The sequence below is a fragment of the Callionymus lyra genome, chromosome 4 (assembly GCF_982586985.1).
Source record: "Callionymus lyra chromosome 4, fCalLyr1.hap1.1, whole genome shotgun sequence".
Lineage (NCBI taxonomy): Eukaryota > Metazoa > Chordata > Actinopteri > Syngnathiformes > Callionymidae > Callionymus > Callionymus lyra.
Window position 1 is genome coordinate 25,413,952 of NC_141821.1, and position 16,961 is coordinate 25,430,912.

Genomic DNA, 16,961 nt, shown 5'->3' on the forward strand with positions numbered 1-16,961 from the left:
TCACACGATCTTTTTCAGACCCGCTTGTTGACCGTTAAGTTAGGTCACAAAACAGCATTGATAACCGGGACAACTGACAATCAAAATAATCTGCATCAAGATGTAAGTTAAGTTATCATTTCTTGTTGCTTGGTTCTGTTTTTCTTGCTTATTTCACCTTTTTATTCTGGACTGATACCAAATGTTTTGTTTACAACACTGGCAGCAACGTTTTTGATTCTGATTCTTTTATAAAAACAGAATCAAAACACAGAGATTCTTCTTCCTGGGGATGTCTAGGTTGAAAATCATTATTCAAGGTCCCTTTATTGTTTCAGAAAGGTTTGTGTAGAGTTCAGCTCGAAGCCAAACAAGGCGCTTTGGTTGTATTTCTTTGGCCCTCACAAGGTCGGTGAAAAACAGATTTTTAAATGTTTTATTATTAGTTTATTTACAAATATAAAGTGGTTAGATCTCAATTTTAAATGTTAATCTTGTTCTTTTCTTTATAAAGATACACAAGTTTGTTCTTCTGATTTGACAAAAACATGGCCATATTTTTTGTGATTTATACTTAAATAAACATTCTATATAACAACTTCCTAACAACTTATTAATGGCACACTAATCACAGGGGTACGACAAGTTATCATTATTTAGTGGTTGGTAAACGGTTAACACATTTGCCAGTTTTCACTGACACATAGATCCACATGTATTACAGCTTTTCTAACTCATAAAACCTGTATATATTTATTTTAAATTGAGTATGTGACCTCAATAGAAAGAAGAATCAAAATTGTAATTAACAAATTCTATCTCATTCAATTTCCTTCTTGCATTTCTTTTTCTCCTTCATCACTAAAAGCATTCTGGTATTCCTCGATGCTCATGTGCTGTTATAAACTGAAATGTCAGCGAAGTTATCGCAGACTTTCCTGCTGCTGCCTCAGCTGTGGTGAAGTTAAAGGCGAAATTGAAAAAAAAACTAGATGAAACTTAAATTATTGACGATCCCAAGAAGCCAGCAGATGAACTTTAACCACCAGCCCACAGCGAGGAGGCTGCACAAACAGCTTTCTGGCTGGGGAGGTACGATGATCGCGAGGACCCCGCAGGAAGCAAACCTTAATAAACACTTGTTCACAGGAATTAAGCACCTGCTCGGTTGGAAATGCTTTGAATATCCTGTTTGTGCTCTAGAGTTCAGTCATGATCAATTATCCAACACATCCGCTAATGAAAATAATGAGGTTTCAGGGTTGCGTGAACATTCATCAGATTTTTCTAACCATTTAGTATTTTTCTTTAAAATAAACAAACATTTAAAAAACACATGTTCAAGCTCAGTTCGTGAAGACCTGCAGAACGCTGTGGTTAACAGACCGTGTGTTCCTGTAAAGCCCGAGCGATTCAGGAATATTCGCTTCATGACCCAGCACCGTAGCAGTTTTTCTGAACATTGAAATATTCATAAGGGTTGTTTTTATTGTTTGAGCTGCTTGTTGCAGAAGTTTCAGGAAGATTGTGGTTTGACTCTTAGTGTTACTATTATTCCTGACACAAGTGCCACATATAACTCAGACTTTTCATTCATTTTATCTTTTTTAAGAAAAGTAAGGAACATTTCTTCTTTTGGCTATTTTGCATAGCATTGAAGACAATTATTTTAGCGTGAAAGGAATTATAAAAAGGAAAATAAAAATCTCCAATAAAAATAAAATACTCTCCAATAATCTAAAATAAACATATTTTTGAATGCACAAAAGTTTGTTTGAAAATAGAATATTAATGTGTCCAAAAAAATGCTGTGTTCTATTTAAATTTTGAATAATTGAGAAAACTATAATTTAAACACATTTGTTTTGAGTCCACTGGGTCAACTTGACCCATTGAAGAAAAATATTTTAGCGTGAAAGGAATTATAAAAAGGAAAAGAAAAATCTCCAATAAAAATAAAATACTCTCCAATAATTTAAAGTAAACATATTTTTGAATGCACAAAAGTTTGTTTAAAAAATAGAATATTAATTTGTCCAAAAATATGCTGTGTTCTATTTAAATTTTTGAATAATTGAGAAAACTATTATTTAAACACATTTGTTTTCAGTCCACTGGGTCAACTTGACCCAGAGAAAAGACAAGGGTTAAAGAATCGCCACCCTCAGTTTTTATGCAGTGCTAGGATTATAAAAATAAATTTGAATATGAATGACGGATTTGAATATTTTGTGGAGCTCACTTACATTTTCTCATCACGGCTAATATCTCTGATATCATTTTAATAATCCAACACAATCGTCTTCTTCCGCGTTGATGTTCTCCAACTGAAGAAGTTGCTTTTATTGAGTGCAAGTACGACAGTTGGAGAACGTACAAGATATTTTTCGAGGTGATGATACACCTTCTTCCTGCTATTCACTTGCTGTGATTTAATGAGTGCTAATAGCACTCCCTAATCCACGTGGAACTGATTAGAAGCGTGTTGACTGTGGCGGGCGTCGTGTTGCTCTCGCCCAGAGAGGCAGCAGCGTTCGGTGAGGAAGGGGAGAGACGTGCAGCTAAAGTTCAGCGATAATCAACGCAGCTTATCACTGGCAGAGAACGCGAGCTTGACGCCTGGAATACTGATGAGTCGAGCGCTGAGTGGCACCCGAGAGCGCCCACGCCAGAGCCTGCAGAAATGCACGTACAGTAAACACGGCTGCTGTTGGGGTCGAACACAATCGGCTCTTGTTTACAACAGATTTTTTCTTTTTTTTTTCCGGAGCCCCAAATCCTATCATTGTTCTTGTCTCATCTTACGCATCTTAACTGTGCGCTCGCATGTTTATCGGTACGACATCGCTGTACATTTGGGCGCACGACCGATCCAGAAGATGATTCAGAGCTGACTCACACACTTGACACCCACTGAGCACTTTTCACAACAGCAGGCGAGCCAAACTCCCACAAACACACACACACACACACACACACACACATAAAGCTAGATAGTGTGATGACTTTGGGGAGATTTGAGAGCTATTTAAACGATCCGGCCCCATTTGGTCCGTGCGTCATCTGTTCCCTGCACTTTCAAGATTCTTTACGAGTATAAGTTAAATGAGTTAGTCCTGCTGTTTGTGAAGTAGTGCATTTAAAGACAGATTTCATCCGGGGCGATGCTGCAGACGCACAATCAGCTGTTTAATTTCTCTCTGTTTATGAGCAGTTTTACTGCTCAAGTTGTAAAACAAAACTCTGAGGTCGCGCTTGCAGAACAATTATCTAACGGAGCACTGATGGTTATGACGCTACAATAATCACATAATAGTGGAAAGACTATGGGTTATGTTTGGAAACTCAGCAGCAGCAAACCGCAAGAAAATGTATGTGTTGCAACATTTCAAACAATACTTGGGTCATTAGCACCACATTTGACTGAGGACTCCCAAAACGGTTTCAAGACCTCTCTTTTATTTATTTTTTATATATATTAGCATACCTTTACCAGTTACAAACCGATACAAGAAGAAAAAAAATAACAAATACAGGGTATAATAGTATTGTGTTCATCCTGAGGTTAGGTATCCATTGTCATTGTCCATCTAATTTAAGATTAGTTGTTGTGGTTCATTCAATATTGGACCTGATAGGACCAGAGCTGCACAGTCTACGTTTACATGTGTATAAGTCAGTAATCTTTGTATTTTTTGCAAAGATTTAATCTGTGGATTCATGGTTTATTATTTACATTGTTAGTTGAAACTTGCTCTATGCTAACAGTGCAGCTCTAGTTCCCTGCCAAGAGCTTATGATAACAACATCACTGTGGCAAGTAAAAAACTCCTCTAAGAGGCAGAAACCTTGAAAGGACCAGGCTCCAGGCAGGTAGTCTAGCCCGGCAAAATCCCAACCGGCGAGGGACAACCAGCGAACCAGTCAGATTTCAGTGCATCAAGGCAAGCCCGTGCCCTAGAGGACCCCCTGACCACCCCGGCCATGCACCGGCCTGCAGACAGGCTGGTAAACGCCCCCAACCTGGCACATGCCACACAGGATACACGCACCCACCCCAAGACCAACCCATCCACGGCCTCCCCATCATGGACAAGGTGGAAGGCCACCCAGGCCAGAGGGCCATCCAGAACAACTAGCAAACTCCAAGCCCTATGGCCAACAATCCAGGCGCCGCCCCCAGCCGGTTAGCCCACCAGCCCCCCGACCCCACTGCCTTTCTCGGTAGGGGGAGCTGAAAAGTGTGTCCCAATATACAAATCTTTGGACAGCATGAATCGTGAAGTTCAGAACATGTTATGTTAGTTGTTACATTAAGCCAAAATAACTTGACTGGTGTGCATGTCCACAGGGAGTGAAAGTAAGAGTCTCTTGTGTCCAGGGAGCAGCTGGTGCTTCTGTCTGATTCAGTGAAGCCCATCAGGTGTAGTCTTGAAGCAGTAGTGTGGGTTCTATGAATAATTTTATATTGGATAAGCTGTAAATGTTTGTTTATATTCTCAATGAAAATGTTGTAACATATGTGACTACAAAAGTCAGAGTTGGTGCTCATGGAGGTTTGTATGCAAATAGAGGTGTCCACCTTGTTCAGTACCGAATATATTTTGGATATTATTTTCTTTGTACTGGGGATGTTCAGTATTTTATTCACTGGAAAATAATCTTCTGACGATAGATTTTTTCTAATGATTGGTAAAATTGTAGAATGCAATTGCATATATTCTAAAAAGTGTGAATTTGTCATATTAAATGTATCTACAAGTTCAGAGAAGCCTATGAGCGAGTTTTCTCTTACAATATGGTTTTTTCCTTCCAGCTGCTGAAGTTAATCATGTTTTTGTTGTTAGTGAGATCTGGGTTCAGCCAGATAGGTGAGCGGATTGAAGGGGCTATTTTTTGTGAGTTTGTGATTTTTAAGGTTCTCCACCGAGCCTTTAAGGTTGTATTTATGGTTTGAAAAACAACCATGAGTTTGAAAACATTTCTGATTTGTATTAGTTTGAGTGATAAATGGAAGATCTGATAGCAGTAGGTTGTTACAATGAGCTTGTTCAGTGTCAAGCCAGGAAGAATCAGACTTTGGATCTTTTAGCCACTGGGTAAGATATTTTAGCTGGTAGGATAGATGATAAAGTTCAAAATTTGGAGCTTCAAGTCCACCTTGTGTCTGTGGTTTTTGCAAAGGAAGTTATTTTTATTCTTGGAGATTAATGTTTCCAATAGAATTTGTTAACTGTAGGGTTTAAAGCTTTGAATTAAGAACAGTTCGGAGTGATGGGAATCTTTGTGAATAGATAATTGATTTTTGGCAGAATTGACATTTTGACTGTTTCTATTATTTCTATAAGTGATGAAGATAGTTTTGTCCAGCAATGTAGGTCATCCTGTATCCTTTGAAGTAGTGGGGAGAAATTCAAGGAGAACAATTCTAATAGATTAGGGGAGATGTAGATTCCTAAATATTTAATGTTGTCTACTGTTGGACGGTGTGGAGAAACTAACGTTCACACACATTGTTTGGCCTTGAAAGGTGGCAAAATAGTTGATTTTGACCAGTTTACAGAGTAACAGAAGATACTAGAAAATGTTTAGATGTTGTTAAAACAGCACATCATCTGCATAAAGGATTATTTTGTGTTCCCTAGTTGGTGTTTGGATACCTTTAATTCTTCTATTTTCCCTGATTGATGCTGCAATTGGTTCAATGAATAGAGCAAAGAGAGACTGGGACAGCAGACACTCCTGCCTAGTAACATTGTTTAAATATATATATATATATATATATATTAAAATAATCCCATCGGTTGTGACTGTGGCCATAGGAGAAGTGTAAAGTGCTCTAATCCATCCTATAACTTGATTCTAGAAAGTTGAGGTAATTCTAATCCATTAAGGAACTTCATGATATCATCTGTGTCTGGGTTTAAATCTGCACTATATAGCTGTTTATACAAGTCCTCAAATACTTTATTAATGTCTTCCAGTGTGTGAAAGGATTTTCCACTACTGACCTTTATAATGGAGATCATTGATTTTTTTTTGTTTTCGTTTTAATTAAATTTGCCAAATATTTTTTGGATTTGTTGCTTTGCTGGAGTTAGGCGTATTCTTTGTATTTGGAATTTCACTTTTTTATTCAAGATATCGTTTAATTTTTCCTTATCTGACAGAGAAGAGTATCGGTTTGGTTGTCTAAATAATCTACCACAAGTTATTTTAATTTTCTCTCTAAATCTTTTTCTCGTTAGTCCTCAGTCTTCTTCTTATGCGAAGAGAAGATTATTTTTACACGTAGGACTGATTTAGCTGTTTCCCAGAAAAGGGAAGCAGAGATGTTTGGCGTGTCAATAGTTTCTAGAAAGACGGACCTTTCTTTCTTAAAATAATTATCAAAATCTTTATCTTTCAGTAGAGATGTGTTAAACCTCCATCGAGTGGAACAGTTGAGGTTTAATATTTAGATAAATTGTGACTTGTGTGTGGTCGCTTACTATTATGGGATGGATTTTTGTTTCTGATATGATTGACCAAAGAGTGTTTACTAAACACTCTGTTGGTCCACTGCTGCTATATATAATGAGATATTAGTTAAAACTGAATTTGTGTGGTCAGATACTCAAGTCTTTACGTCGAATTCCGCTAAAACTCTGCGTTTTCAGTTCAGACGATTGCAGTGTTACATGTTCATATCTCTGCATTGTGAGGGAGATTTCACTCGGGTGGATGTTTGTCTGACCGCTAGCAAAGATAACTAAGAGATACTAAATCACCTTTGGGGGAATTTTGGTGATGGGACCAGGAACAACGTTTGGTGGTGTTATGGAGTTGCATCTGGATCTGTAATATCTTTGAAAGATTCCTCAAACTACTCTGGAAAAAAAATGTTCTTGGTTCTGCAATGGATGGATGGATGGATGGATGGATGGATGGATGGATGGATGGATGGATGGATGGATGGATGGATGGATGGATGGATGGATGGACTTTACTAGTACCATCTACTGTCCAAATGATATTATTGACACTTTCCATTCTAAATAAGTTACTACATGGATAAAACAAATGAGGGGAAATATTGGGCAAGAATCACAATAGAATTATATTATTTTAAAAAACAAAAGGGGTTTTCCAATCTACAAATGCAAGAATAAATGTAACACACAGACTTGAACATGAATTCTAAAGTAAGCTGCTGCTCACCACTGTGGAACCAATAACGGGCACAGCAGGGGCAGCTAATTTAGGTGTCGGGCGACAAATGGGCCCCAAGATGCAGTTAAACTGTGAATTTATTTTTACGAGGAAAATATCCTACATTTTTTGAATATGCTGATTAATAGACTTTAGAATTCATCACTAGATGAGCATCAGGGTTTCAATATTTTTACAGGGACCCCCTCTTTCAATAGTGAGAAATCCACACAGCTGCTGCCAGGTGATGTAATGTCGACCAGTAACACACTGAGGCAGCTTAAACTGTAAACTGTGGATCTTAATGGGTCTTAAATTAGGAAAGGCCCTTTTTGTCGGCCATATTGTTGTCATAGCAGCTTAATTGATGATTGTAATTACGGTTCATTGCCGCTCGCTACAACCCACACTTCCCTTATGGCATTTGGATTCGCAGACTCGGCAAAAACTGGTATCCCGGCGACCATTTACTTGGGAAATATGGAGCCGTTCAGAAGCAATAGCACAAATGTGAAGGTGAACACGAGCGCGGTTATCAGGGAAACTTGCGATGTTTGTGTTGTCGACTCTCGTGCGGAATATTTATGAGGCTATTCAGTAAAAGAAGATGATGTTCCTTCGCCTGGAAATCTTGCTGTTCTAATGATAGAGAAGCGGTTGCTAAGGAGAATCACTGCTCACCTCACTGCTGTAGTCTTGAAGGTATTCACTAGACATATAAGAAATGTGTCCATCACAAAATGACATCTCATTTGGAGGGGAACATATACAACAGTTTTTCCAGCCTCCCACCCTAAGCTCATACAAGTATCTTCCCCCAGCCTGCAGACAAATACATATGTAAGAAAAACAAGAAACTAGTTGTATTCCATAAATATTCACCTCAAAAGACTGTGAATTCAGGGTTTAACCTACAGTAAATAAGTAAGTAAGTAAGTAAGTAATTCTTATTTGTATAGCGCTTTTCTAGACCAGGGTCACAAAGCGCTTAAACAATCAAAACAATATTCAATAAAGTATATACTTTATATATACTGCATATATATATACTGCATACTATACTGCAATTTCTGCATGTAAAGGTTTTACCAAAGAAAAAAAAAGTTCAGTCTGTGTGGACTTTATGGTCATTTCATTTATTTATTCTTTTGCAGTGAATTATTGTTATTTCAGTTATTTCCAATAGTGTCTTTGATGATCAAAAATAGTGCAACGAAAATGCTGAGCCTTTGACAGACGCATGTTCCTCCACAGTCTGGGATGTCACCGTCCAAACATCAACATCATGCGTGGAGAGAGCCAGCATCATGGGTCACAGACACGGGACAGATTTCCCAGCGTTCCATCGCAAGGTCGGCTCTAATGTCACCACGGAAGCGCGACACAGCCCGAGCCAATGCTTGACTGGCGACAAGTAAACAATGGTCAGACCTTTTGGCCCCGAAGACGAATGGCATGCGTGTCTGTTACTGTACACACACACACAGACACACACACACACACACACACAGACACACACACAGACACACACACAAAACATATCATGTTTCTACTCCTGCCAGCGACACACCCCGGCCACCCGGCATGAATCAAATACCACATGATGGCATGCCACGTGTGACGGTGTTTATGTGTGTGTGAGAGGGTGTGTGTTGGTAGTCCAACAGGGAGGCATGGAGCCTTCTGCTCGGGGCGGGTGTGTCTCTTTCAGCTGTCATGCACATACGGTCCGAGACACACACACACACACACACACACGGAGGTCTGACCAGCCACTTACCCGTTCTTGTACATCTTGTACACTGACCTTCTTGTTTACTCAGCACTTACTCATGATTATTCAAAATAGCTGTCATTGTCCAGACATTGTGGATCTTCTAGTGACAAATGTGAGCCTGATGTTGAGCTCTGAACTAGCTTTTGTGTTGGTTCTTCACGATGTTTAGCCAGTCACAGGTCGTCCAATGAAGACAGAGACTTGATGAGCAACAGATATCGAGTGAGACAGACATGACTGCAGAATTTGGTAAAAGATTGACGCCTTTGTAGGTTTTCAATTAGTATGTTTTCATGAGTATTATCATTGTTTTTTTAGAAAAGCACTTAGAGCAATACCCCTGCTGAGGAGCTGATTTCACATGAGTTCATATTTTTAATTTGATACAGGATTTGTGTTGCTGCTCAGTAAGAAAAAAAGAACCTCTGCAGGAATCAAACTAGAGATGTAAGTACGGGTGTAAATCTCTCCTTTAAATTACGATCTCATACAAATCTGAACAACACATGCAATGTAAAATGATTTGTTCATGATGCATTTTGATACATTAGGATTTGATGCAATTTGTGTGCTGAAGAAATGGATTAATATTTTTTATTCAACAAACACACTGATGCTGTATTAATTGTGAAAAAGCAATAACAATTAAACCTATTCAAGATATGAAATTAAATAAGAGAGGATACAAACAAAACACCAGGATAAGGTACTGTGTGCACAGTTGTTTGCTCAGGTATCAATATCAAGTAATAATAGAAAGACTATTAGGTATATTGTGCATTAAGTAAGTAAGTAAGTAAGTAAGTAATTTTTATTTATATAGCGCTTTTCTAGACCAGGGTCACAAAGCGCTTAAACAATCAAAACAATATTCAATAAAGTATATATTTTAAAGATCAAGATACAACTGAGAACACAACAGGAGTTCCAGAAAATCAAGGAAAAGCCTGAACAAATAGAAACGTCTTAAGATGTTTCTTAAAGGAGTCAGTAGATCCATCAAACACAGAGGGAGAGGAAGATCGTCCTAAAGCTTAGGAGCAACAGCCTGAAAAGATTTCTCTCCCCTTGTGACTGAATCGTGTTCAGGAACCATCAGTAGACCTCAGAGCCCGAGCTGGGGTGTAAGGCTGGATCAGATCAGTGATTTAAGGAGGAGCCTGACCATGAATAGCTCTGAAATAAAGAACCAGAATTTTAAAGTTGATCCTAAAAGAAACTGGAAGCCAGTGAAGAGTTTTATATCACAGTAACACAAGTGTAAGATACAGTAGTAGAAATATAATTTGTCACCTGCATTAGTGTCTCGATGACAGAAAGTGCTCCGATTTGTCTTCATAAAAATGTATTTAATGAGTGCTTTACACACTTTATAAATGTCAAGACTTTTACCCAACTTCATATTCTTCTTAAAAAGCCAAATATTTTGCGTGCTTTAGTTGTAAAGTTGGCAGATGTGTTGTAAACTGTGCCAGGTTTTGTCCGACATGCTGTTCTTTTGTTGTTACTAGCAAACAAGAACGTTATTCTTCTTACGCGTCACTGATAAAGTCCCACGAGGTTAGAGCAACCAAACGACTCATTTATAACTTTACAAACTATCATCGACCAGACTAAAATAAATATAGATACATTTTCAAAGGGAATATATTGATATCCCAAAAGGAGTTATTACTGATTGTGGTTTTATTTACTAACATTTGACTCTTAAATTGCAAATAATCCATTTTGTTTCGGTACGACTTCTCAATATTCTGCTTCTTTAATAGAAGGAAAACAAGTTTGAGTCATGTTAGCCCCGATAAACGCTGCTAGCTGCAGGTCATGGCTAACAGCAAAACAATCATCAATTATAGTGGTACTAGCAAGAGAAACACAGCTATCATGAACTACACTAGAAACCCTGGACAGGTGGCCAGTCTATTATCTTATTTGTCTGCGTAATTACGTTCTGTAATATCTTCCCTTAAAACATGTTTAATTGTCAGCGATGAGATGGGTTCATTCAACGTTTGCCGTAAGGAATCTGAAAAGTTTCTTCTTTCTCCTGTGAGCAGTAACTTCAACACATCTACTGCAGGAACAAGTAGTTAAGAAAGTGAAGTTAAATAATAATAATAATAATAATAATAATAACTGTTTAAATTGTATTGTATTCAAGATTTACTTTCCAAAACTTTGTGCAAGCGATCGAGCAGTTACCACCTTTAGAGAGATAAAGAATTAAGATAAAATACTCTTAATGTGACAATAGCCATGTACTATCATCTACAACTCACAATAATATTTGATATATATTAATATACACACATCTGGGGTAACTTGTCTCCACACCTGTTAGCCATGTTCTTTCATGGTTAAAGTTAAAGAAAGGACAATAAAGACAAAACAACTCATGTAACACAAGTCAAACTTGAGCGAGCCTGCAGACACGTTCAGCAATATTCACATTTTCTCTGGTTTTCCCTCCATTACAAGACAAATGCAGTGTCACGCAGCTGCACGGAGACTTGAAAGCACCATATATCAGTAATATCCATTTGTTTGGAGAGGGTTTTGCTCACAGGCCTCTGGGCACAAACTTAATCAGCTTTTGAATAATGCAGGCTCATAATCTGCAGTTAGATCACTGCAAGAACCCAGATACTCGCAACTCAATTACATCTTTACACGTTTAATGGAAGCAAAATGACACAGCAGGTTAACCATTAACACGTCTAATGATAAGTCCGGCTGCCACTGTTTTAGAATTACAATGTATTTTTTATTTGGTGACGCACTACTTTGATTAAAAAGGTCATTATATGAAACTGCAGCTGATTCGTTTCCAATCCATTTATGAGCATAAAAATAAAATAATGTATCAAAATATATTTTAATAGATCAAAACATTGGTTACAAAAGCTTTTTTATATATCTTATATTTAATTGACTATTCAAATTACAATTGGTGAATTTAAAAATCAGTTTATTAAACATATAAACAATAAGATGTATTGCTATTGCACAGTTCACCACTCCATCACCCACATGTTATGGCTGTTACAAAGACACTGTTTCCTTTAACTGCCTCAGCTGATGACATCACTTAAAACTCTTGCTGGAGCCAAGATCTCCAGCTTGCAGTTTCGCACACAATTGGATGTGATTTATTTTGCTCTTTTGTCGCTAAGTTAGTCCAGATAGAATGTTAAAATGAAGGTTATTTTCCATTCAAATGTTACATAAACTAAAGGAAACTGCTCAAGTAAACACTTAGTGTAACTTGTTAGCTTTAAAACGGTCTCAACTGTTGAAATAAGATGAATAAATATCAACATAAAATGGCAATATATTTGGAATTTGTGGCACATTTTGGGATAAATCGATGCAATGACTTCACGGGCTCAAGAGCTCAGAATCCAACAGTCTCTGCTCTCACAGCATCCCATAATCACCAGCTGATCGACATCAATGACCAGCCCATGACATGTCAATCACAAAAATCCGTTCCTCTCGTACTTCACGTCACTCACGAATCATCAGGTGTGTGAGACATTCGGTCACGCACACGCACACGCGCACACACCCTCCCACGCACGCCAGCATCCACTTTCTCCCGCATCATTTGTGACGCAGAGTTGAACTTCGATGTAAGAGTGTGTGTGTGTGTGCGTGTGCGTGCGTGTCACCTTTCATCCAGTCCACCACCAGGCTGGTGCTCCATTTGCTGACCGGCTCCATCACCAGCGCCATCGAGCAAAAACTTTGCGCGGACTCTCCGTGACGTGAACCCTCTGGACTCAAGAGGTGAAAAAAAAAAAGACACGACCCCCCTCTTCTCGCTCCGGGGTCCCCCCCCCCCTCCCTCGTCCTCTCCTCCGCGCCCAGGTGAGCGCCTCACACCTGGATGCCGGGCTCCGTCAGAGCGCGTCGGGAGCGAACATTCCTCCGCTGCACGGCTTCAGTCATGAGGCGCTTCGCCCACCGGAGCTCCCGGTGCTCGCGGTCGTGTCCGACCACGCAGGTGCGTGCGCTGCTACGTCGGTCCTCGCGTGCGCGCGCGCTTCGTGGGTGGCTGCGCGCGCAACGACGCCGACGGTTTCTCTACGGACGGCAGGAGCGCACGGATTCGGGAGGAGGGCCGGGGGCGGTGTCCACCTTGAGTGAACGACCCGAGGGAAGTTGGTTTGGTTTTTTTGGATATTCGATGGATATATTTTCTTTAGTCTTCCTTGTGCCCAAGAGGGAGTCGCTTAAATGAGAAGGAGAAATAATCAACGATATTAACCAGTCACAAAACATATTTGAAGACGGATTTTGACATTTTATTTTGAATGAAATGGAATCAACACTTATAATTATAAAACAAGTGTCTGGATTCAATTGACAGGAGACAATAATCTATTCTTCCTGGTGTCTGGTTCTTATTCATCACAGTCCAACTCTAAATATAACTCGTTTCTTTGCTTAAAGACGTAAGGGTTTAGTATGCCTGTAAATCAAAAAGCAACTTTCTATTCAATAATATTCCATTGGAAAAACTATTTCAATAAAGTTCTTCCTAACCTAACCTAACCTTTTATGTTTCCCTGTCGTATAAATGCTATTCTTTAATTGAATTATTTATTTTTGACAGCACAAAAGTCACTCTCTCAATTTAACAGGTGATGCAAAGGTCCACCAGAGGGCGCGCCGGTGCAGAGATGGTAGAGAACGTACGGACTGGTATTGTTCGAGGGGAGATTCTAATTATTAGTGACTCTAAAGAGGAAGAAAGAAACATGGAGAACCCACTCATGTCTCCTGTCAGTCTCCCAGAGGAGGCAAATGAGTCTCCAGTGAGTCTATGTATCCTCTTTAATCATGTCCCATCAAAGTTGTATCATCCCGACTCCCTTTATTCTTTCTCCTGCTGGAGTTCCTTTCATCCCCAATGTTTTACATAATTTTGAATCCAACATCAGATTTGACACGAAAGTGGTTTGTCACTTCATGCCTGAACCATGTTTTCTCACTTTCTTCTTGAATAATAATCAGTCACTTCCGCTTCCGGTAAGCCTTTGATCGGCTGCTTGAACGTAAGCTCCTGCAATAATTGCCAAAAACAGTCATTTTAACGACTACTTGTCCTGACTTTATGCTCATATCACGAAAGATACGTCTCAAGCATCACGGATCTATGATCGTGATGCTCTTTTAAACATCAGAGAGTCGATTGAGCACTTCACTCGCAACAGTTACCAACGTCCCGTTAGTGTGTTTCCTCCATCGCTTCTCATCGACTCGGACTCTGTGGAATATTGTTTGATCTCTCGGGTACCGGGCGATTTCCACAAGCGATCGAGTAGGTCTGGAGTACAGGTCAGGATGAGACGCGCAGTCGCGATCGCTCGGAAGAACTCTGACGTCATCGGACGTCATCGATGTTTGATCGACGTTCCTCTCACTGAAAAGTGTGACGACACGTCAGTGCTGCCGTCTGTCCAGACCTCAACGAAATGTGGTAAGATTTTTTCATTTCCTCTCTTTAATTCGGCTTTTACAACGGAGTTGAACGTGAGTGACAGCTGTCACCCATGTGACCGCTGCTGTTCTCTTCAAAAGATCCCGCTCTGCACGTTTGTCAGTGACGCGGCATCATCAGTGACGTCATCGGTGCTGAATGTAGGACTTCTAAATGTTCGCTCCATTACTAATAAATCCTTTATTCTTAATGATCTTTTCACAAGAGTTAATTTGGATTTATTATGTCTTTCTGAGACTTGGCAGAGAGAGGAAGAGTTTATTCATCTGAACGAACTCTGTCCAATAGGGAGCGCTGTCCTGGGAAAGCCTCGCCTCTCTGGTCGTGGGGGAGGTCTTGCTACAGTTTTTAGGGACGGTGTAGGTACAAATTCTGTCCCCCCACTTCCTATGTGATGACGTCACACGCTGCATATGCGAACGTCTCTTTAAAATATTTTTTATGGGTTAAAGAAACGTCAACAGAACGTTTACACGATACTTTTTACCACATAAAACATTAATATTGACAAAAAGACGATCTTTGTCAACATAACCACTTTTCGTTCGTTCATCTCCTGGTCTGACGATACACGTGACTTTGACACCACCAGGAGTGTCCGCGCTACATGTGACGAAGCTGCTGATTGGCTAAAGCCGTTTTACTAATATAAACGCACAACTGTACAATGAAATAAAGACATTCGAGTTCCGAAATACTTCGCTTATGCACATTAAATAATTGATTTAAATCAGGAAGAAAAAAAATCGAAATGAACACTAAATAATTACTGAGGTGTTTATGATCCGAACTATGGACAGGTAGAATACGTTATTGAAAGGGAAATATTCTAACGTTTTTGCTATTTGAAAAGCGAATTATTTCTGAACTCGAATGTTTGTATTGCATTGTACAGTTGTGCGTCTTTTTTGTCAATATAAATGTTTTATGTGTGGTAAAAAGTATCATTTAAACGTTCTGTTTACTTTTCTTTAACCCATAAAAAATATTTTAAAGAGACCTTCGCATATGCCGCGTGTGACGTCATCACGTAGGAAGTGGGGGGACAGAATTTGTAGGGGGGACAGAATTCGTACCTACAACGGTTGTTCTTGCAAAGTGATTCAGACACAGGAATTCACTTCTTTTGAGTCTCAGATGATCTTGGTTGGTTCTACAACACGTTTCTATTGTGTGTCAATCTACTGCCCGCCTGGTCCTGCGGCAGTGTTCTTGAAAGACTTCAGTGACTTCTTATCTTCCATTATTCAAATGGAATCTGTTCTTATTCTTGGAGACTTTAATCTTCATGTTGATGACGTCACATCTTTCTCTGCTAGAACTTTTAACTTTAACAGAAGCCTTTAATTTTGAGCAACATGTTTCTGAACCCACTCATCAAAAAGGCCACATTTTAGATTTAGTTTTTACTCTTGGCCTGGACATCTCTAATGTATCTATACATGATGTCCATCCTAGTGATCATTCTCTTGTCTTGTTTAACCTGGACTTCATCCCTGAACCTAAGCTTTTGAAAGTTAGGTCTCAGAGGCGTGTCATCTCAGCTGATACTGCAGACAGTTGTTCTATGTTTGACCCTCTTTCCTTTGACGACTGCCCAGACGTGGACAGTTTGATTCACTGTTTCACTATTCATTGTGTTGAAATTTCAGATCAAGTGGCACCTGTTAAATCGAACTTGAAAATTCAGAAAAAATGGTGCCCTTGGACAAATGAAGATCTCCTGAGTCTGAAGAGACTTTGTCGAAAGACTGAGCGTCTCTGGAAGTCCACTAAACTTGAGGTGCACAGACTTCACCTCAGGGATCTGATGTCTTCTTACAATGAGATGGTAGAAACCGCTAGATCTGATTACATCAGAAAACTGGTAGCAGCTAATAAGAAAAACCCCAAAGTGTTGTTTGACACGATTAATTTTCTTGTGTCTCCTGCTCCTCAAATCACACCTGTCCTCTGTGAAGCTGACAGCAATGCATTGTTGAGATTTGTCATTTACAGAATTAGATTGATCAAAGAGAAAATCTCTTCCCCTTCGTTTGGAACCCCAGCTGTCTCTGAGCCCTTCTCCTCCTCTTGGTCCTCCTTCACTGCTGTATCTCTGGGTGATATTTCGGCACTAGTGAACAAGATGAAACCCTTGCTCAGATGAAGTCCTTCCTGGTAGCCTTTTTATCAAAATATTTGATGTTATTGGGCCCTGGGTTACCAATATGGTAAACCTCTCCCTTTCCACAATAGCAGAAGGTTTTTCCCAATGCATTTAAACATGCCATTGTGGAGCCTTTGCTCAAAAAGCCAGGCTTAGACCCAACTGACCTCAGTAATTTCAGGCCTATTCCTAAGCTCACTTTCTGGTCCAAGATCTTGGAGAAGGTGGTGTCTAAGCAGCTGTCTTTGTTCCTGGATAAGAGCGACATCCATCATGATGTCGGCTGACTCGGGTCAATACACTGTTCTGGTTCTCTTGGATCTGTCCTCAGCCTTTGACACAGTTGATCACCAGATCCT

General features: G+C 39.5%; 1 protein-coding gene across 2 annotated transcripts in view; it reads right to left on the reverse strand.

Annotated features, from left to right (window-relative positions):
* Positions 1 to 13,151, reverse strand: part of cnksr2a (connector enhancer of kinase suppressor of Ras 2a) — a 67,562-nt gene extending 54,411 nt beyond the window's left edge. For both annotated transcript variants that reach the window (XM_087789405.1, XM_087789404.1), the window contains exon 1: positions 12,619 to 13,151. In XM_087789405.1, the coding sequence (XP_087645531.1) occupies positions 12,619 to 12,682 (64 nt within the window). In that variant the 5' untranslated portion in view covers positions 12,683 to 13,151. The remainder of the gene's footprint in view (positions 1 to 12,618) is intronic.
* Between the last annotated feature and the right edge of the window lie 3,810 nt (positions 13,152 to 16,961).